Here is a 23,873-nt window from a genome sequence, read left to right on the forward strand (position 1 = left end):
GAAAGAAAAATAGACGTGGCAGATTTTACATCCCCTTTACTTTAAAACGTTACAAGAGATACAGGAATTTTGTCTTTCCAGAGCATCTGGAATTTGTTTAAATATTCTTTCTCCTCTCCATTTCTCTGTCTGTCTCTCACTGAGGAGGTGCGACAGTACAGCAGACTTCACGGCGTACGGCACCAGAAACCGGGAGAGGCCAATGAAAAACAGGAGTCTCCTGAGAAAACCAGAAGCGTATGGGCAGGTATGAGCTGCAGGTAGGATCTGGCTTTGTATTTAGCAGAACTACGTGAGAGACAGGAAACAATAAAAATATTTTCCAAAATGTAGAAGTATGGGGTTAAGGCCAACAGCTGGTTAGCTTAGTTCATAAAACCACAATGTGTCATTTCTATATACTGTAACAACACGATTAGTGAGCTCCAGAGGTGCTGGTAGGTGGATTTTTTATTTCAGAGCCAGGCGAGCTGCTTCCTCCTATTTCCAGTTTTCGTACTAAGCTAACCATCTCCAGGCTCAAGCATCACATTCAGTGGTCCTGAGAGCGATACTGATCCTCTCATCTTACTCTCAGAAGGAAAGCGAATAAGCAGGTTTCCCAAAACGTGAAACTATTTTGTTTTTTTTTTTTTTAGCCTGTTACGATGCCAGCCAAGTCACTTCCTGTGCACTGCTTTTTCTTCGAGTCAAACAACACTCTAACACGTCAAGAATGAGAAAATGTGTTATTGCAACAGCCAAAAATGGGGCGCTAATAACACAGGTAGGGAATCGACTGTTCCTTCAGAAGCGGCCGGGCTGCCAGTGAGGATCATGAGCACATATTTTACAGACAGCAGAATGAAAGTGCACCAGGAAAAGTAGGTCAGCAAAGCAATATCCGACTGATACAGCAAAATTAGATATATAGTACATGTCTCACACAGACCTGTAGAGGGAGGAGAGAGGCCTCTTGGAGCCCATCTTAGGCCTGTATGGTTTGGGCTCTCCTGCCATGTTGATATCTGGAAAAGAAAATTGAAATTATGTATTACAGTGGCAGCTTATAATGCAAAGGAAATAATTCTGATCATATGACAAGCAGCAGCTAATAAACCCTGGTGTACAATATGCTTCTAAAAGCTTCTTGTGCTTTGCTGCGTCTTCTTACATGATTCAAAGTTGGATATCTTTTGGTTTTGAACTGTTAGTCAGAGCATCTAACTCTCCATTTCAAGTGAAAACGTGAAACTATCATTGGAAGTGACACACAGTAACTTTCAGTATCCAAACTTTAGGTGACGAGTGACACCGCTAATTAGAAGATTTTCCTTTGAGGAGACAAAGAGTGAAAGGTGAGATTAGAGGAAGAGCGTCGCTGACAAACGCTCGGGGGCTGATTCCCCTAAATCACTTCTCAGACACGGACACATCTGACAGACTTCATTCTGCCTGCCTTCTAAATTTGACCTCTTGGGTAACCTCGCAGATATTTTTTCATCTTAGAGAAATGGATTTGGATGTGGGAAACTTTTCCAACATTTCTTTACATGGGGTGGAATCTTTTGAAGTGATACCCTGCAGATTTAAGAAGGTGCTTTATAACAGTGCGAGGAGAGGCATGATTTATTTCTAACTTCTAAGCGACTGTAATGCAGCACACAAAAGCACAATGTGCATCGGAAGTTTCTCTACATCAGCAACACCCTTAAATGTAAAAGTTATGCAGCACAAGAACACGACATGGTCAATGAATCATATCAAACCATGGCACCAATGAAAACAGGGTTGACTGCGGTGATTTAAATTATCCAAAAAGCACTGAGAAAAATGTTTTGTAACGTACTATATGCTTTTTGATGGGTTAGAAATTATTCATGGCAGCCATTCACTGTGACATCAAAGCCCTTAGTACTCCTATAAATGTCATGAATACCACGGTGTTAATGGAGGCGCACAGAAGACACAAAGTCAGTTTATGTGACCTGAAAACATTATAGCAAGTAAGCATGTTCAATAAGAGTCTGTAAGGTCTGTTCTGCCATGGCCTTACTGAGTACTGGACCTTTTCTTATGCAAGACAATCGTGAACTAGAATGAAGTTCAACGTAATGACTAAAAATGAACGAATATAAGAAACACAGAGGTTTGATTCAAAGATACTGCATGATGTATAAGGGACTGGTCTGTACTTAAAACCTCTCTAAACAAGGCAACAGTCCGGCTGGTGTGACCAGCGTACTAACACTGTCAGTGCTGGACACATGATACACATGTTTTTTAAATCCACGGTGATTTATATTTCCCCAGGATATCATTAGATTTGATGTCCATTGTGAATAAAAGACAATGAATTTGCTACAAAATCGTAGAAAAAATCATTTATCCACCGTTTTACAGATGCTTCTTTCACAACGTGAAGCTTCAGATAAAAATCACAGACGGGCTGCCTTGCCTGCGGGAAGTGGGAATGGGGTCAGTAGGCGATTTATGGCAGGTGTACCTGCGTTTAAAAACCTGTGTAGACCTGCTAATTTTGGTGAAAGGCGGTATTTGTTTTTATTTGGCGGACCCTGCCACCTTTCTAGCTTCAAATAGTGTTCTGAGGACCTTATTTTCCTCTGAGAACAGCTTGTTTATTCAGTTATGGGAGAAATAAATATTTATGAGTGTGTATTATTACCTCGTTAATATTGTAAATATTACAAGTTTGAATTTCTTCTCCAAAACTACATAGTGTCCCTTTAATATAAAGTCATTCATCATGTTATCAAGTTGTAAAGTACAAATTAAGCATTTTCGTGTTTTAGCTTCTCAAATGGCTTCTCAAAATCACATATTACATATTTTTCACCAAATGCCTCGATATCGACACTGCAACAGTACTGTAGAGACGACTATCTGTACTTTGACAAAATATTAACAGAACGAGATTTTTGATAAATAATCATCAGTAATGTGGGTAAAGTATTATTATTAGTATACAGTTCAGTTTACTGTAGCGCAGCCTTTAAAACCAGGAAGACAACACTGATGCCATATTTCAACGACAATCCAAAAATCTAAGACGATACAACCCAACAACAGTATCAACATGATGCCAAGCCCTGCTCTGACTCTAACAAAACATGATGTTAGATTCTGGTTACCTACAATGGGAACTGAAAGTATCTGTGAGTTTGAGCTCTACAGCTGGCAGAGAGTTTGTGCTGTCTAAGCACCTGCAGGAAACTAACCAGGTGAATTAAACTAGAAAGCATCGATTCATTTAGTGATTTCACGTGAGTCTGCTGAAGCCCTCAAAGAGATAAAGACAAGCAGAGAAAACTTTTTACAGGATTTCGGGGCCTTGAGATACTGAGACATTGATCGACTACAAATCAATGTTTGGACAGTATTTTTAACATTTTGTTCACTTAGTAAAAACTCAAGAAATGTTTTTAAAATCCCCTTGAAATGCACGAGCAGACTGCTGTGACTCATCCGTACACACCACATGGCTCTCCACGTGATTGACAGCCTCTTCTACCTGCCAGGAATCACCGCACACTAAAGCAGGCTGGTATCACTGCATTTAGTCTGTCGTCGCTGCTTCGGCTCAAACTCTGCTCAATCAGCCTCGAGTGCTGCTCAAGGTCATACACAACAACACAAACAAATATCAAACATCCCCCTTCAAACACACACACACACACACACACACTCACTCACAGGAGAGATGGATGAGTCACCCCTGACAGCTTCAACAAGTTACACAGATAAGACATCAGCTTTGCATCAACTGCCGTGGGGATCATGCAGGAGCGAATGTCATGACAGGAGCTGAAGTCAAGTCATCTTGCCGAAAGCGCTGCAGTTGTCTTTTTTTCCTCCCGCTGGTGGAGATGATAATGCAATCCCAGCCTGCAATGTTAATGCGCTGAGCTTATGAATTAAAGAATGCAAGATATCTCGGACTACAGTACACGAGATTTCTCTTTTTCACCGGCACGTCTCCAGCAGCTGCACCTGTGTCTGGATCTTCCAGCACATTGTCTGCAGATTAACCACGGTGCTATGTTTGGAGTCCCTTCCTCTCTCTTTTCTCCTCCTCATTTCCCCCCTCGATCTCCCTAATGGACTAATGGATTGGGGATGTATCGGCAGCTCTCAGGTGCACGGGGACAGCTGTATCATTATCATTAGGCTCCAGGAGGACGTGAGGAATGGTTCGCAATGTAAAGTGTGCTCTCTCCTCTGGTCCCCTGCTGGGGTCATTAAAGAGAGAGCGAAGCACTAAAAAGCACTCTGAAGCGAACACCGCCAACCTCCCAGCACCCCCGACCCTCCACACCCCCCGCAGACACACACTGAGCCTCTGATTAATTACAGTCATTATACTAATCATATACGAAAAAATGGAGCAGATGTGTGTTTGTGTGTGCGCGGCTGACTTGTTTGTACGTGGAGCAATAAAAAGGTTGAGGCTGGAGATGGAAGAGATGGGGACTGTGTTGCTAAGCAATAGCCAGTTATGGCTTGATTGATACTATAAACTGTATGCAGCATCACATTGACAGGGGATATAAAAAGTTGCTTTATGCTGAAGCCATTATGGACAACACAGAGAGGAAATCACAGACGACAAACAAAGTCAGACACAGATACTCTAAAATCCCCGTTCATCCTCTCAACTCATGAGAAGCTACTGATGACAGAGCACAACACCTCACTGTCCAATGTCAGCTCAAAAGTAAGAATCTTTATTGGCATGGATCCTCAAAGCGGGATTCAATTTTAAACCAACCATAACTGCTTAACCCTAATGTAAGATCGCCAGATCTAGGATCTGGACCACCTAAATATGCCTGATTATTTTTTTTTAATTAATGCAATTTTAAAGGAAGTGAGAACACATTCGTGGATCTGTCCCTTTATTCAGAAAAGCACCCAAAGGACTCTATTCTGGACCGAGACCCGTCCTCCATCTAAGTTTCATGGAAATCCGTTCAGTCGTTTTTTTTGTAACCCTGGTAACAAACCAACAAACCAACAAACAAACGAACGAACCTGCTTGGTGGAGGTGATAAAAATTTAATAAGCTTAGTAATAAAATTATAGTTATAGTGACACCTGTAGTTACTGGTGGTACATTTTTATACACTTTTAATGCAGGTTTTGTTCAAAGTTACATGTGTGGTTGATAAAAACATGGCTGCTCTGTGTGAAATGCTGCAGAAGAAGAGCAACTAAGTCTGTTTTTAACACTTGCGGGTTGAGAATTGTTTGCGGCACAATGGCAGTCACCATCGAGCTTTGGTCTTAGTATGCTTACACTGCTTGCACTTAAAGGCAAATTTTAAAGTTGTTACGGCAAACGGTTATTTACACTTTAAGGCAGATATCAGCATTCATTCAGACACATATTTGTGCTGCCTGACAGATTTGTGCGCTGTATTCAGCAGGTTATCTTTATGTTTTGTTTTGGTCTTCACCAACAAGCCGGCTCTTTAGCTGCTACTAGTAAGTTGCTAGCGTAGCCACTGAGCAGGTAGCTAACAGTGGGTTTTTAGAGAGCCCTTTCCTCTGAGAAAGAGCTGCCTGGAACGGCTTGGAAATGGTTTTGGTGCAAGCAAAGTTTGAAAACCAAAAACAATGAGCTGAAAGGCTCATAAACACTTGAGACAGGAGGGTAACTGCAGAGTCAGGTGGAGCAGCAACTGGGGATTATTTCATTGTTTATCAATCCATCTGTTATTTTCTTGATTGATCGATTAGTTGTTTGGTCTATAAAATATCAGAAGATCTGTAGATCAACATGAAATCCTCGTATGTCTTGTTTTATCCACAACCTAAATAAATCATGTTGACTGTTGTAGAGGAGTAAAGAAACCAGCAAATATTCACATTCATGAAGCAGGAATCAGAGGATTTTCACCTCTTTTCTTAATAACTACTCAAACTGATCAATCGATTATCAAAATAGATGACAATTAATTTAACTGTTGACAGCTAATCGTTTAATCGTCGCAGCTCGGGAGTCAGGTGATAATCATCTGTTGGTTTGTCACAACAAGTGACCTTTTTCTTATTGTAGTAGGAGATATGAGCATTTGTTAATATAAAAATATAGATTAGTGCAGCTTTAAGGATGATAAGGAGTCTGATCTTTTTCAAAACCAGGATTACAAAATGATTCAGTTACTAAAACAGATGATAAAAAGCAACAAAGGACTTGACGATAAATGGGCCTTGGGATGAGATGTATCGAGATTGTACTGATTACTGTCATACCACCGAGCCATAAGCTTTACATGCACTATGAACGCTTCTCTAAAGAGCCACAGTTTAATCCAGTCTGGTTTGCAAGTCACACTCTGAGGTCGAACGGGTGTTTTCACACTGCCCCCCCCTCCCTCCCCCAAGATGAAAGCATCAATCTCGGGCTTTACAAGACCTCATTTTAACTGAGCGTCTCCTACGGCAAGGATGACTTCAGTAACAGTTTGGATGGATAAAGAACACCATCATCACCACCTCAGGAGCCTCTGACACAGTTTGGATTCATTCATATTAATGAAGTTAAATTACCTGCGAGTGTGCTGCATGTGTGTGTGTGTGGGGGTCTATTTTAGTTAGATATAGACCGCTCAGCTCAGCGTGCCCTTGAGCTCTTTGTCTCTGGAGGTGTGGACAAGTCATTATAGCCGGACCGGGTGCACACACACACACGCACACACATTTGAATTAATCCACTGGGATAAGTTTGGTTTGAGCAGCTAAATAACTGTATAACCTCTTGTGCTGCATCTCCTTAGCCAAGCAGAAGCCACAGAAAATTATAGTGTAGCAGCAATTTCCCTCTCGACTGGGGTTTTTGTTACAGGTGACAATACATTTGAAGAGACTTTACAAAGCAACTTGACATTTTGACTCCGCCTTTCTTGATTCAAGGCTCTCAGGAAATGAGTAGAGGAAATAGTTGGGAAGTGGTTGTTAAACTAGCGCTCTCTCTCTCCAATTCTACTCAAGAGGTGGAACGAGATGATAGAGAACCGAGATGAGAAAATACGCTTTCCTCCCTGAACTAATGCCTAAACATAATCTTTGGCAGGCAAAGGATCACTCCTGGCACAAAACAAACTCTGTCTCTGCCGTAACACGCATCCTGAGAGCAGGGGAGCAGTATTTGATGAAGAGATCATCCAGGCACCTGTGTGAATACAAATGTGCGACTAAGAGACATCCTGCGTGACAGCTGTCGCAGATTCAATCTAGCCTGTGTTCTCTCGCCCTGTAAATCTGACAGCGGGGACTTGAATAATCTCCGATCTCGACTCAAGGGCGAAGGGAGCGCCGGCTTTTTATTGCACCTCAGAGTGTGTTTTCTCAAGCAGCAGGGCAGGGTGAATGTGAATGATTGTATGTATGGGTATATACAGTCATGTGTATGCATAAGTGTGTGTGTGTGTGTGTGTGTGTGTGTGTGTGTGTGTGTGTGTGTGTGATGACCTTCTGTTCATATCATCTTGAAATGGTTCTTACTAATCAGAGACGTGATGTAATTCATTTTAGCTGGTTAGCCGCACAAAGATAGGCACAGACCAAACTAATAGTGCGGATAAATGTTTAAATTCACATCTTTCTGTCTTGACTATCTCAAGTGGGACTAATTTGCTATAAATCCTGGGTAAATGATCCGTGCCGAGCCCAACGCTCAGCTCCATAGGGCCTTCAGTCCAGCTGGAAATGCTTCAGTTAGCAAAAAAATTCAACATTAGCATAAAATCTTAATGCAGTGCAGACCGGCGCTGCTCGGTCAGGCTGTTTCCTTCAACAAACAACTGACGACATCCTCACCGGGCTACTGTACATTTCCTACAGAAACTGTGCCCTCTAAAAACTCATTGTCTCGCTCCACAACACTGTTAATCAACAAATTAGGAGCAATATTTTCTTTTTTCTTCTTTCTTTTTTGTCATTTGTTGCCACTGATAGCATGGCTCTGCTCAGTCAGTTAGTATGGGGTAGGAAGGCTGACCTTTTAGCCTTTAAGCGACTCTATGGATCAATTTGAAGCAATTTACATGTTAATCACCTTTTTTTTTTTTGCCATTTGTGAGCGGGTCGTAACGTGACATGAAAAAATGAGACCTTCCCCGTCTCTCTTGGTCGTCTATACAAGCCTGTGGACGATTTGTTTGAGCTGTTTAATGCTGCTGGACTGTGGATTTCCTTGAGAAGGATGTGATTTTATGCTTGTTCTTGAGTGCCTCTCTCCGCTCCGCTAACAGCGAGCAACGGCAGCTAACGTTAGTTTAGAAATGCTAAACTGCATCTTACATAAACTAAGGAATGGATTAGTTCCAGTTACACAATAATTCTGTCTTTATTTGTGTCTGACGTGCATTTGACGAACCTCAGAGCGAAATTACTGGCCGTCGCTATCAGTCTATCTCCATGAAACCGGCTTCTAATATGACCAGTTAGCTTTTTGGCGAGGCTAATGTTATCTAGCAGTTAGCTAATGTCAGAGCACTTTAGAAAGCTGTTGCTGTGTACCTGCGATTACAACAAGCATGCTAGTTGTCCTCTTTTCTTTAGTTAAGTTAATATTTTAGCAGAAGTTCAAAAATACTAAAACTGCATTCTGCCAACTGCGGTTTCCACCATTTTGTCAAATCTAGCTGTGAACAAACAAATATAGACAAGAGAACAATCTCTTCTTAATTACTGCTGTGTATTGTGTTTTCCTGCAGTCATTTTAATGCTAAAGAAGCTAGCCATTAGGCCTTATGGCTACCTGTTTGAGGCTAATGTGTACGGTTAGCTAGAATAACCATCTTAGTGACTTTAAATTACCCTTTTTTAGGTGTAAATGTCAAATATTTGTTATTTCTAGCTTCTCTTATGAGAGAGTTCCTGAGTTTTCTCTATCTTACAATAAAATAAACTGAATAACTTTAGGTTTTGGACAGTTGACCAGACAAAAAAAGCCTTTTGAAGACTTATGATAGGATGTTGTGATAATATTTCACTGTTTTAACACCAAACAAATTATTGATTCAAGGAGAAAAGCAGTGGCTAATTAAGTGATAGTGAAAATAATAGTTAGTCGGAGCCCTGAGGGAGATCTCTGGATTTCATATATCAGATGATCAACACTGTGTCGTGCATCTTTAATTTGATTTATGCGGATATGTTTAATCTGAGTCATGTCATCTTTTATACTGGATATCAAAACCACACACAAAGGGAAACTCTTTGAACCGAGCTACCTGCTCTGATCGAGTGTATGATGTCCTGCACTGATTACAATCAGGATGTGAACCTGGAGGCTTTACGGTGGAGGTTTTTGTTATGGTTGGAGGGGGACATGTGAATTAATTGCTCACCGGCCTGTCCTTCATTAATGAATTTCTTGTACTTTGCTCTTTCGCCCTCTTAAAGGAAAATGGTTACTTGGCAGTGCACAAAATTGGCAGCCGGTCCCAAAGCTCCTGAGTATCTAATAAAATTATTTTCATTAGACCTGCTGAGTTATGGTCCATTAAGGAGAACATGATGTGGGGTTTGCTACATTTTCAGGTTGACTGTGCTCCACATATCGCGCATTGGGAATACAATTACAAGCAGGTAAATATTCAAAGTAAAGAAAGTCATGTTTTCACTCCGCTGTGGAACAACTCAACATTTTTAGGTGTTGATTTTTGCATTAATTCATAATGAGTGTATCGCCGTAGCCTGAGGTGCAGATAATTTAGTCTTTCATCTCTCCTGAACTGTTAATACACTTTCCTCCTTTTCCGTTTTGGCTTTTCTTTTTTTTTTTATGATGTAACTATGTGGCTCTTAAGTGCAACGCTTTGAAACATTTTAACCCCTCGAGCTGGTCCACCACTTTAACCTAACCGCAGGGCATGTGAGTCCGTGCACGCAGCCGATAAATAAAACCGGCAGCTGCCACCTGCTTGAAACTCATCATACATCTGCTCTGAAAGTTGAACTCCTCGTTCATCAGTTCACACATCGAGAATCACACACGGCGCAGAGTTACAACCGCTGTAACTGACTGTGATCATAATTTAGTTTAGCAACAGACAATGAATGTGCAAAAACTTTGATATTTGATTAATAATTTAAGCCAGCGGTTCCCAACCTGTGGGTCGTGCCCCCCCCACAGAGGGTTGCAAATGAAATCTGAGACTTCGCCAGAGGATTAACAGAAAACAGAAAGAAGAAAAAACATTTAACGCTGCTCGAAATTATGTTCATTTTTAGGGTATTCCTTAAAGTGTATTCCATGAAAAAATAAATCAATCTTTGGTTGGACTGGTCACAACCGGTGTACATAAAACCAGTGACAGGGAGTTACAGGGGCCCAAAACAACCATATGCATTAGTTCAACTGTGAAAGCAACTTGTTACAAAACTTTCGTTTACATTTATATCAAAGTGGCGACCTCTAGTGGCCATGGTAATAATTACAGCAGTAAAGAAGGAAGTCAGTTGAAGTGGTATAGAGTGCAACAAAGTCAGCAGAGAGAGGAGGTTGTCAGGACACACATGCACCGACATCGCATCGAGTGCAACTTAACACTTTTATTGGTGTCACCAGTGTGTGTGAAATTTAGCTGACCTATTTTTTTTTTTTTTTAAATGTAACCTACAAAAACATTTTGAGGTATTATTGGGTGTAGTTAGATGATGTGCTGGTGCACCTTGATTAAAAAGTTAGGCGCACCAGTGTAAAACATTAGTCTGGAGCCCTGGTTGGGCACAAGACACAAGACACAAGACTTTCATGCAGGAGACCACAGTAAGGCCCCTGTCCACATTTGTTTTGGGTAGAAAAGCACTGGTTGTGTGCATAGTGGTGCCAAGATGTGCGCTGAGAGAAAAAAACTGCATGTGTATCTTGTACCTTTGTGGTTTACTATCCGTCAGTTCTTTTAAAGGTCCACTTTGTAAGAAAGTAGATTTTTTGAGTCTCGATTCCCAACTCATCAAATACTGGCACTTTAGGATGGCGACCAACAACCGGACCTACAAAACCAAAGCATCAGTATTTGATTAATTTACCTTTGTTACAAAGTGGACCTTTGTAAAACCTTAAGTTACTAATGTAGTTAACTTACGTGATATATTTCAAATTGAACGTAACGTGCATACGTCTGTTTCAGAAATTAAATAAGTAACTTACTTACTTTAACCCAAACCACGATGTTTTCATCACCCTACTCAACTAGTTTTCTTGCCTAAATCCAACCAACTGTGACTGTTCGACAGACGTTTGGTGTTCAACCTATTCAACTGTTTAGGTGTCAGGATGTGTTGGGTCACGTCGGCTCACTGGGAGACTTGAATAGAACTAAACCATTGTTAATGCTGTTAGTAACAGCTGTGCTTCTCCTTCTGTGACAAATGAAAAATATCTGCTGTGAGAAAGACCATGAGAAGAATAATAGTCAGCTGCAGCTCGAACTTTATGTACTTAAACAAATGTTAATAAAAGGCTTTAAAATGCAAAACTGCCCGGATGAATAATGGATTTGGATCATGAATCAGTGCATCAGTAGATTCATTAATGATATAAATTATTCATTTACCCACAGATCTGCTCACCAAGCAAGAATATCTCCATCAGCACGCAGCCTCTTATGTACACAGGTGCACAGCACACCTGGAGCAATCAGCAGAGAAGCACTTTGCTCAAAGGCACTCCATGGAGTTCAACCTGAACATCACACATAATTCTTTAGACTGCAGTCACCAAGTAGATTAAAATAAATGTTATGCCCTTTAGGCGGCAATTTCCTGCCTTTGATCAAGTCACAGAGGAAAAATGAGTTTCAGTGAAAAGCACAAAAGCTGGATGAAAATGGATTTGTGTTGTCTGATATGGTAAATTATTATCATATTAGCCCGGGCATAAATAAATGATTATCCTGTGTGATTTGCATAATTTAATTATCATGCATGATGAAAAGCTACAGCGCAGTATTTCACAGAGCATTTTAAAATCAAATGTGGATTAAGTTTTCTTCCCTGGAAATTTCAGATTTACATGCAAATGCTGACACGCAGGAGAAGAAGAAGAAGAGGCGGCACAGTGCAGAGGACAGATTTCAACCAACAGAAAAACACAGCAAAGTAGCCTGCACACACATGGATTTAAACAATTATCACTCAAACAGGAGATATCTGGAGAGCAAATTCAATGTCAAGTAAGTGAAACTGCTCACAAGAAGAAAAAAAAAAATTAATCAACTTAAATTAAATCTGGCAGCAACATAAACTCCTGTTTTCATCACCGATCGATGCCTCATACTCACATCTCTGGTTGCGACGCCTGCCTTTGTACATAGTCATGACGATGGATGAGCGGTACAACACTCTGCTGTGGCCGAGCCGACTCTGCTTCCTCTTCTCTCTGCCCAAAAATAGACAGAGTGCCGGTGCACCTCCAGCTCCAGACACACAGCCGCTTCAGACCATACCATTTGTCAGACTATTCCAGGGGGAGCTCTCGCCTCAAAGACTCCACTCTGCTCCAGATGCAGGAAACACAAGCTGAACTAAAAATCCTCTTTTTGCCTTCGTGTCTACACTGATGGCAGGGAAAAGGGAATAAGTTTAACTATGATCTTTTATGGATGTCTCTCTCTCTCCCCTTTAATGTATTTTTACCAGGGAAAAGATGGTTGTTAAAGAAAATAGAGATCATGACACTAATCTACGGTAGTTTTTTCATACAATATTCTGTATATGTTGCAAGTACAAGGCTGTAACAAGCATCTCAGCCCACAATGTTTTTGTCTTATTCTCTGTAGTTTGCTGAGTAACCTATTAATTTAAGTGAATTAGCCGATTAACTGGACTAAAAGTATGCAAATTCAAACATGGAGATTCTTAGCATACTACATATACATAATTAGCCTTTAATAGCTCATTATGTGCAACTAAAGATTATTTCCATTATCAATTAGCAGTTTTGTCAATAAAATGTAAGAAAATAGTGAAGATCCCAAGTTAAAACGTTACTTAAAATATCTTGTTTTATCAGACCGATCAGTCCAAAACCCAAAGATATTAAGATACTATCATACGAGATGAAGGAGATCCAAACAATTATCAACACATTTTTAGATCTATCAAAGCAACATTATGCAAAAATTGGCATTTTGTGATGATTTGGTGCCCCCCACAGTTTGTGAGTGTATTTTTACCTTAAAACATCCACATTATTAATTCATCTTTACATTTACAGGTGCCTATTTGGCAAACAGCGTGGCTCATCAACATTACCAGGAAAGGACTCAGAAAAACATGAAATATAAAACTACCAAAATAAACTGGAGGGGGGTGGTTTTGTAAGCACTTCATGAGTCATGAATCTTTCCACCTGATGAAGTCCGGTATTGATATCTCCTTTTAACTTTGGTTTTGGTCTTCACCAACTCCTGAGGGAAATATTTGGCTCTGTAGCTTTTAAATACTCCACTATGTTTACCAGCTAATCGCTAACTTAGTGTTGTAAAGGAACGTTAGGCAGGTTTATAAAAACGTTTGCGCCGTAAGATCAACATGAGATCAGTGAGAGCGAAATAAAACATAAAGTTGTGGGCTGTAAAACCAAAACAACGAGCTAAAAGACACTGAAAAGCTTTGTATAGAGCCAGAGGAAACTGCAGTCGAGTGACGACTCTCAACACTTTCACACTACACAATCACATGACCCGTGGCTCTGTGCAGCTTTGAATAACAACAAAGATGTGAACGAACAATTTTTCACCTACATATATTTCAATGACTCATGTATAGTACTCGTGAGACACGTGTACTGACATGCACACAGTTAATGTTGTCAAATACCAGTATGTTGTTTTTGTATATATATATACATATATATTGTTTAATCAGTGTAAACATTGCAGCTATAGCATCTGTATCGACCCAGTGAAAGTACTATATTAGCATTTCCTTATACAGAAAGATGCCTTTCTCAACAAAGCTCTGTTAGCAGGATGTTTTGATCAAAAATGATGCACATTAACAAAGCAAAGTCAATAAATAAATACTTTAAAAACACAGGGATTAATGGAGCACGGGATAAAACATGTACTTACTGAAAACAAATAATTGAATAAAGTGAGAAATGCTCAGTATCAGAAAAAAAGGTTAAGTCTGTGTATTCGATAATTAGAGTATCATGAAAAACCGTCCAAACATGTCTCGCTTTATGATTCTCTCCGTTAAACACAGACTCGCACACGAAATTCGGCAACAATTCAACAAACATTTGTGGCAGATTAACAAAAAAACCCTCATCACGAGAGTCACCAGTGAATCAAACGCACGCTTTCATCCGTCGGAATGGCAAATCAGCCTCCTACTGCCACAGTCTCCCATTCATCTCTCTGTTTTTTCAAATTTAATTTAAAGTGGATGGGCTGTGGACTTAAGAGACGGATTGAAAAAGCAGAGCACCCAGGGGGGAAGCTGCCTACTGATTCCCCAGCTGTTGCAGCATTTGGGCTCTGTTGTAGATGAAGCCTTGTAATTGTGATATCTAATTACACTGACACGGGGTTTGCAGCTGTCTCGCGCACAGCCTGACGTCTTAATAGTCACCCAGCTTCTCTGTTCTCGATTAGAAACGACAAGAAACTAAAAGCTTCATGAAAGACAGAGGCTGAGTGTGACGGATTCATTGTTTCAAGGCGAGTCGCTCGAATCAAACGGCAGCTTCCTCAACTGTTGACATCTTTGAAGACGTTAAAAAAAAGAGATCTCTAATTATTTAATGTGAGGAGTGAAAACGAACTAAACCATGCTCAACGTGCTTCTTCCTCTCTTGGGGGTTTTTTCCAGGCTTATTTTGAAACACTCGTCAGCCTCATCTTAACCACCAACAACACAATCATCCTCATATCTTCACAAAAAAGAGTCCATGTGTCATCAGTTTCCAAGCTGCTTACCACCAGCGTGAACAGCAAAGACAAATCACTCAGCATGCTTCTTTTCATTGTATGAAATGACTCATAAACAGGAAAATGTGGCTGGATATTCTGCAGGCTATCCTCCCTGCATGAGTTTGACTACCGAGGATCCAAATGAATCATACATGCTGAGGGACAAAATAAGATGTCCCAGTTTCGGTGGCGGCGCCCCCACCGGTATTCTCTCAGCACCATCTAGTGTTCATGCAGACGGAAAATTCAGGAGTGAAGGAAAACTGGTAGACAGAGCACAGATACACATTTCTATCTACTGATAAATATATAACTATCACATTAATAAAACAGGTGCCATCTTTTAATCACAGTTTCATTGATTTTATGTCCTTTTTGTTATGTTTATTCTAAATTCTGATTGTTTTAATCTCACCGCGTTACCTTATTTTACATGTATATTATTCTACAAAAACAAATGAATAAAGCCAAAGCAGGAGATATTTCTTTCTCCAGATTTTTAGATTGAAGTTTTGATTGACAGATTTGCAAACTGTTGCTTCATTATTACAGAAAATACAGACATTTTTCCCCCAACGACCATCTGACAGATTTCATCAAAGAACAAATCAGCTTTATGCGACTCGCAGCGCTGAATATAATGAGAAAAGACCTTAAAATACCTCTGATCTGTTCTGGTGCTCTGCAGTATGTGTTTCAGCCACAGAGAGACGCTCAAAGACTGCCAGACAGCTGCCGCACATGAAAGCTCTCACACACTTTGAACCAAAGATGTCACTGAGGCAGATATGATCACAGCAAGCTCTGATTATGAGAAATGAACCTTAAAATATCAATTCATCTGTGTCCAGATCTTATCCACAAAAGCAGAAACGCTGAGCTGGTGAAACAAGAACGAAACGCTCCCCCTGTGTGCTCTTCATCACCAGCAGACAGCTTCATCAGGATCTAAGTAGCTGCTGTCTGAGGCCAAACACCGGTGTGATTGAATGTCACTTTTATTAGCACGGACTACTTAAAGACATCATGTCGGGAACCCAGTCGTGTCTGAAGGGATGAAATTGAGTAAAGCAAATGCTGAAGATTTAGTATCTTGTGGTTATTGAATCTGTTCAAGCATGAGATGTTCTGGTCACTCAGCAGACCGAGTTGCCCGACCCAATCTCCAGAATAAATGTTAGCGATGTGCGTTTCTGCAAATGACCGATATGTTGAAATGTTACATTTCTTTGGGTTCAATTTCCAATTTTATGTTGTGACAACACTGTAGTTGTTTGTTGGCACAAACAACACATGGTTAGGTTAGGGAAAGATCATGTTTTGGCTTAAAATGCCTGTTTTGGTTGCCACACGCGCAGCTGGAGATGTCCCGACTTCTCGACAAAAATATCTGATTTTGTCAGCACAAACATGGCCAGGAATGTCACAACTTCTCGTCAAAAATACCCGGCTGGAGATGTCCTGACTTCTTGTCAAAAGTATAATTCTTTTGTCGCCACAAACATCGTTGAAAATTGGCCCATGGTCCCTTTAAAATATGTTGAAACGCAGTCTCGAAGGTCACAAACATGTAATGTGATGTAACACGTACTGTAGAAGTGTCAGTATGGCACACAGATGCCATGTACACATATGAATGTATCAGTTGTTTGCGCTGTATTGTACTGCCAGCATTTTATCTTGGCTTCCTTCACAGGTTTGTTTCTGACCCTCCTGTCACGTGTCGTACCTTTGCTCACGTCGCCCGTCACTGTGTGTAATTGAGTATAAGAAGAATGTGGTCAAGAAAAAATATCTAGAATTTATATATCCTGCCGGCTGCACCCTGTGGCAATATAGTTCATAATCACATATAAAGTCCATGTTTAAAAGATAAGGCGTGGGGGTTAAATTTCACAGGGCAGCGCAGAATAAAGAGAAGAATAGATGACTTTCGAATGCAGAAGCAGACAATACTGAAGGCGCACCTCTGACACTTGTGGTGCATTGATAATATTCTGAATATATCGTGTGTGTTTGTCGGTGTTTACTGGGACGCTGTTAAAGTGCAGCCAGTGGAGATGCAATATGCCAAGCTATGCAAAGGGATACCTCACTGTTATATGTGATTTAAGCTCTCGCTGCCTTTGTTCAGGAGACACATGTTCACCTGAGATGTCCTTCCCTTTCTCTGTGAGCCTTTGTGGCTGTTGTTGTCCTCAGCTGATATAAATGTTGTGGTTTATCGTGTGAATAACAATGAGAGGAGCCTCTTTAAGTGGATGCAATGATGCAGACAGGACAAGACAGACGGGACATGAGAATTTGTGTTGACAGCAGTGTGAGTCTTTCTGCGGTGTGGTTTTTACAAATGTGGTTTATTTTTCTTGTCACTGATCACGTCCGATGAATGAGCAAACGGTCTTATTGTAACCTAAATATCTGGATATGGGAAGAAAACACTTTGATGACGCCGGTGTGAAGACCTTGAAATGTCTCCTTAAAAACTAATTAAGCAAACATTAAATGACGAAGCCAATGAGGCTTCAAGGATTACTAACTCTACCACGTGACACTAAAGGAAATAGTAAAACCTATCTGCAGCTCTGGAGGAGAGAGTGGGGTGCAGAGCAAGACCTTCTGGAGGAACAAACACCCAGTTTGTTTACTCTCACTCACTGTCTTCCCTATCCTGGAAGTAATGATGGCCGACCAAATGAAACACACGGTTACCCTGAGTAAGCTTTTCTTTGGATGTGAACATTGTTGGAAACATTTAGGGTAATGTGCTACACAACTCAACAGATGATATCACAAAGGTCTACTCGTTTTTAGACATTTTAATGCAAAATTTTTACATATAATATCTTTAAATAGATAGTTAGCTTTAACTATCTCTTTAAAGATATTATGTGTACGAATTCGGCATTAAAAAGTACTTAACTACATACAAGCATTTTATTAGTAGCTGCATGTTGACATATTTTTAACAACATGTTTTTTGTTGTTTCTCCCGCCTCCAGTCTTTATGCTAAGCTGCTGGAATACAGACATGAGAGTTGTATAAATTTTCTTATCTGACGCTTGGCAAGAAAGCAAATAAGCTTATTACCCAAAAGGTGGAATTGTTCCTTTGAAGGATGGTTCCACTTTATTGCAACTTCTTCCTAGTTTCAGCCATTATTTCTATCAGATATGATAACAATGTACTCATCAAATGTACTCATTTAAAAAAACAAGTTATGAGAAGAGCAGAGTATTATAACAGACAATTATGAAAATGTTCTCTTTGCGCTTGTGCTTTTGAGTTTCATCCAGGAGGTTATTCGAGTCTCATTTTGAGTCAGAGCTGGCTCCTCTTCCTCCTCATGAGTTTTGAAACAAGCCAACAGTTCAGCCAGATTGTCTAAACTACTTTATTTTGAGGAAAAAACAAAAGTTTTTTTTTGCCAGAAATGTGACTAATGATCCCAGAGTGGACAGGGAAATAGTGTGAGCAAACCCCTCGAACCAGAAGATGTGATGGTTGTTTACAACGGCCAGCTTTGGTCATAATTTTACTGTTGGCCAACATTTTCTCCTCCAGATATGTTTGGCTTATATTTGGATTTGTGTATCTGGTTTAATGACTCCTCATAAATGTTTGCATTCTTTACTCATATCAACAGGTAGCCAGGTTTAACTTTTTATTCTCAATAACAGAAATCAATGCCAAAACTACCAAAATAAAGCCAGTTGCTCAAGCGAGTCCAGTTCACTAAAAGAAGTGAAAAAAAGAGTCTTAGTCATAAAGAGTCATATAATTATACAGCAAATCACCGCGAACGAGACTCAACCTTGCAGTTTTACCACTCCAATATGTAATTTCACACACCAAAAATGCATGAAGCCGGGCAAACACAGTGTGGAATTACAGATGTGACCCCACAGCGCTCTTATTCATATTTAATGAGAGAGCAGGACGTGGGGAGGACTTTTATTTTCCATGGAGGAGGCTGCGGACTAATCAATAAGTAATATAAGGAAGATTTACAGGGATCCACAGAAGGCCCTCGAGGACTGGGCTCTGAATGTTTCCTCATTGTTGCTGTCTGTTTATCTGTCTGCCTGTCTGTCTGTCTGTCTGTCTGTCTGTCTGTCTGTCTTTATGTCAGAGCTCGCCTCCTGTCCTCTCTGCAGCATCGCGTTTCTCAGGTTTTACCACTGAAATTTAACAACATACATCAAAATACGTCACAGAGCTTTTCTCCATAAACACGACGCACCAGGTGGAAGCTTGAGGTCTTCAGGAAATATTGATTTAAAATAAGAGGTGATCATTTTTAGTTTGAAAACACCCTTAAAGGTCTCACTCAGACTGACTTAATCCATATATTTCCAGTCTTAAACCAAATTCTGTGTAATAATTGGTATTGACCCTTCTTTTATGACTCTTGCCTTTTATATGTACTTCATGTTTAGTTTTTATTGCCAACTTAGTACCAATTTAAGGACTAGGGTTAGTTATTGGGTAACAAGACTGGGAAAATGGAGAAAGCAGAGATACAGAGTTGATAATGCAATGAAATATGCTGCGGTATTATGTATTTTAAAGGGGCACTATGTAACTTTTTCTGGACCTATTTTCTTGAACTGTAACGTCTGGATGGGCAACGGGCTCTTTTTGATCTTGCTTGCGTTTGGCTGAAAGGGGCTCACTTGAAAACCTGCATATGACAATTAAAGTCCATTATTTCATTTTTTAACTGTCCTTTAATAAACAACATATGTCAGGGCAAATGCTCATGGTCTAAATATTGAGGGGGACCCATCAACCCCAATATCTGCACCTCTAATCATGAGCTATTGGGATCCATTTAACTAAACTACTGGGGAACCAGCGGGAAGCAGCAAAACTACTGAATTGATACACAACCACCAGGACAAAGCACTGAAACTGTACCGCGTGGTGTAAGCAGCTCCCCGTTCGACCCTTGTACACAACAAGTATCATTTAGGCAGAAAATATTCACACTGTAATCAGAATACAACGCACAACATTACCTAGTGATTGTCCGGCGATGACCCTGGTGTTCTCCCCGGCCACGGCTGCCCTGGCGTTCCTCTCGCTGGCGTACTGGACGAAGGCGTAGCCCTTGTGCACCGAGCAGCCCACGATCTTGCCGTATTTGGCGAAGATAGCCTCGATGTCGGCCTTGGTTACCACGGCCGTGTTGAGGTTGCCAATGAAGACGCGGGAATTGAGGGAGCGCGGGTCATTCTTGTTGGTCACGTTGCTGGTCAGGGTCTTTCCAGTCATCCTATTCCTGCAGCACTGCCTGCTGGGAGACACAGTGGCACACTGCTCAGAAAGCCAGGAAGGTTAGACCGTGGAGGTTACACACAGAAGGCCAGACTGTGAGCACCAGTGGGATGTAAACAACAAGCAGAGCTGATCGCTGAGAGCAGAGTGCTGGTCGATAATTGAGAGAGAAAATTTCATGTTGAAACCATGATGGATGGTCAAAATAAAGAAAAATGGTTTCTGGAAAAAAAATGGAAAAATTTTCTTATTTGATAACATAATCTGTCAAAAGCACAGCCTGACGTCTTAGTTACAGTAGAGCTGCGAGTGACGATTATTTTCCTTACTGATTGCTGAAGGTTATTTTCATAATTATTCAATTAATCCTTCAGTTTATTAAACATTAAAAAATAGTGAAAAAATATCCAATCCCAGCTTTCCAGAATCCAAGATCAGGTCTTCACTCAAAAACCCAAATATATTCAATTAACTATGATAGTTTTTCCCCTAAAAAATGACAAAAAAGCCAAAAGTAATTTGCCAATAATTTCCTGACGATCAATGACCTTATTAACTGACTAATCTATGCAGCTCTACTTTTAATTTGGTCCAACCAACAATCTAAAACCCTGAAATATAATCAATCAAGAGAAAGCTGGCAAATGTTCACATTTGAGAAGCCAGCACAGCTGAATTTTGGACATTGTTGCTTAACAATGAAGCCATTATTTAAAAGGTTGTCCATTATTGTTCTCAATTAATCGATAAATTGTCGTCGTTTCAGGTCTGGAATCACCACAGAGCTTCTGCAGGTGCTGTAATTGTCTCCACCTGTATGTTCAGCATGTGAGGAACACAACGGCTCAGACAGATTGTTGTCGGCAGCAGGTGAGAGGAACTCTGACACGGCAGCTGTGATCCAGACGTGTGAATCGTGTTATATGTGAGGACGTGTTTGAAAATAGCACTTCACACCAAAGTCACAAGAATCTTTACTCACAGTTTCACCTCTTCGTTTCCTCTATGTGGGGCAAACAACTTAAAGCTATTCCATGTAATAACCACTGTAAATACAGTTTGAGGTAGTTGTACTTCATGTGACATATGTTACAAGCAGGATTTTACTAGTAATGGAGTATTTTTACTCCATGTTGTATTGGTATTTTAAAGGATTAGAATTTGTCTCCCTCCACAGGTATTACCAACACATATTGTGCATGTACCAATGGCAGCCTTATTACCGTCAAATAGAAAGCAAAGAGGATTTCGCTGGACACTTCAAATCAATTACAACCCCCCTGCAGCTGCACTGTTTGTTCCCATAATGCTTCAGTCCTCTGGGGGGATCAGGAAGTGTCACCATGGCAATACATCCACTCACAGCTGGAGGAAGTCGCTCTCAGGCGGCTGATTTCTTGGAATTCCCTGATGGTTTCATGTGTGTGTGTGTTTCTTTGTGTACCCACACAACGAGGTTTTTTAACCTACATTTCACAGACTGTACACACTTTATCATCACAGGAGAAGCTTTGATGAGACTGGAAGAGCAGAAACTGTTAACATGTTGGGCAGGAGGATTTATATTTGTTGACATTAATTGTGGTCTATCTATCTATCTATCTATCTATCATCAGCTGATCTGCTGATTATTTTCCTGATAAAATACTTTAATCCGTAAAATGTCAGAAAATGTCAAAAATGACAGTCATAATTCCCCAGAGCCCAAGGTAATATCTTAAAGGAACAGTCCACCCAAAAAATTTAAATTCAGTCATTACCTACTCACCCTCATGCTGATGGAAAGTCAGGTCAAGTTTCATAGTCCACAAAAACATCTGTGGAGCTTCACAGCAAAACAGTGTTGCAGCATTCTCTGAAACAACCGAAGTAGATGGGGACTTGTTTGAAAACGTAAAAACGTTTGTGCACCCACTTCAGCGCAGCTGCAGCGAAGAGTTCATCTTTTTTTTTTTTTATTATTTTCAAACAAGTCCCCATCTACTTTAGTTGTTTAGGAGAATGGCACAACTCCACCCGACTTTCACTCAGCATGAGGGTGAGTAGACAATGACTGAATTTTAATCTTTGGGTGAACTGTTCCTTTAAGATGTCTCATTTCATGGCTTACTCATGCTACTCAGAGGGGTTTTGAAAGAAAAGCAGCAAATCCTCACATTTGACAAACTGAACCAGAGTTTGTTTGCTTGAAAAATGATATTAACAATTAATAAATTATCAAAATAATTTGCAATAAATGATTCCAGGTCTGCTCTAGTTTTCTCAGGTGAGCAGGAGACTTGTAAAGGTGTTTTAATCTGTCAGTACTTCATGGTTTCAGTCTGAATAGAAATGAGTACGTATAGGGCGAGGATGGAAAGGTGTAATGACACGTACAGGTATTTTCTTAAAATATGACTCACACATCCACACACAAATGCACTAACACTGCCTGCAGTCGATCTCCTCCCGGGCGCACTTCCTGTCACAGTTTTCCCCATCCTACCTGCCTCCACCCACACATAATCCACTCTAAATCTCCTCTGCTGTTCTCAAAAAAAAAAAAATCTGCATTCGCACCTCACAGAATGGAGGATAATTTAGCACTGCAGCGAGTCCCATACTGTGGCAATGCCGTCATTGAGTTTTCTGGAGTTGATTAACTTAATTATCAACAGTGCGGGAGACTGAAAAGCCCACCAGTCAATCCAATCCAATCAAATCTCATTCACCCCGTCTCTACCTTTGAACAAGCCTCACAGCTCCGGCGCCTAACCCAACCAACCAAGTGACTGATGGATGAGAAGCTCATTGAATGGCCTCTTTAGGGCAAACGCACAGAGGTGAGGCCATTAGAGGGTTGATTAAGCAAGTAAGAGCAGTTTTTAAAGAAGACTTGTGAATCCTGTAATGTAAGCTCCTGCTGAGCTGCGATATGAAGCTGAATGAAAGCACTGATTTGACTTTGCTCATGAAATACGAGATGAATGAGCAGTGTTAGAAAGACTGCAGTAGCTAGTCTGAAAGAAGTGAACAAAAGAAAAAAAAGTTATGGGTTATTTTATATTCAGTCTTAGCTGCAAAGAATTGAAAGTAAGATTGTACAGCTGAGTCACTGGTTTCTAAACTCATAGCGTGCTACCAACCAGGACTTATGCCTACTCCTAAGAATTTCTCTTAAAGCCCCTGAAAACTTTTTAACTCAAAATCTCAACTAATCAGGATTGCTGTTTCCCGCTGGTTCCCCTGTCTTTTGTGCTATGCTAGGCTAACTGTCTCCTGGTTGCAGTCTCAAACTTAACGCACACCCATGACAGTTGTATCAATCTTCGCATTTCACTCTTGGCAAAAAAGCAAAGTTGATAAATAACCGACGAAGGTCCAATCCCAATACACCCCTTCACCCCTACCACTCAGCCCTTCCCCTCTGTTTGGGATGTTCATGCCTTGTGCTAAGGTGTCCTGATCGCTGTTGGGGTAGAGGTTTAGTGAAGTGTTACCGCTTGTTTCCACTGGGCACGTCTCTGTTAGCTGCCGTGTGCAACGTTGTTTTGTTCTGTCCTCCGTGTGGCTTCATTTCCCACAGGGAGCATTTCAGAAACGGAGCGTCATGCATGCCTGGTGCTGTCGAGTTGCTCCCATGGTGTTTTGTTTTGTAATCTTCCCTTGATTTCCTC

General features: G+C 40.6%; 1 protein-coding gene and 1 long non-coding RNA gene across 7 annotated transcripts in view; one reads left to right on the forward strand and one right to left on the reverse strand.

Moving 5' to 3' along the window:
* The window catches only part of LOC311266228 (RALY RNA binding protein like), a 42,404-nt gene that overhangs the window by 6,930 nt on the left and 11,601 nt on the right, over positions 1 to 23,873 (reverse strand). For 4 of the 6 annotated variants that reach the window (XM_084368498.1, XM_084368495.1, XM_084368499.1 and 1 more), the window contains 2 exons: positions 19,959 to 20,233; positions 932 to 1,007 (listed from right to left, as the gene is read on the reverse strand). In XM_084368498.1, coding sequence (XP_084224624.1) covers positions 932 to 1,007; positions 19,959 to 20,214 — 332 coding nt within the window. In that variant the 5' untranslated portion in view covers positions 20,215 to 20,233. Of the gene's footprint in view, positions 1 to 931; positions 1,008 to 19,958; positions 20,237 to 23,873 lie in introns of all 6 variants that reach the window. The other 2 variants (XM_084368496.1, XM_084368497.1) reach the window with 1 other exon arrangement.
* On the forward strand, positions 5 to 21,938 carry LOC311266229. Its single transcript, XR_014623685.1, has 3 exons — positions 5 to 260; positions 20,984 to 21,087; positions 21,395 to 21,938. It is a non-coding gene; the product is annotated as an uncharacterized lncRNA (long non-coding RNA).

The sequence above is a fragment of the Pagrus pagrus genome (assembly GCF_965226575.1).
Source record: "Pagrus pagrus genome assembly, chromosome: 12".
NCBI lineage: Eukaryota > Metazoa > Chordata > Actinopteri > Spariformes > Sparidae > Pagrus > Pagrus pagrus.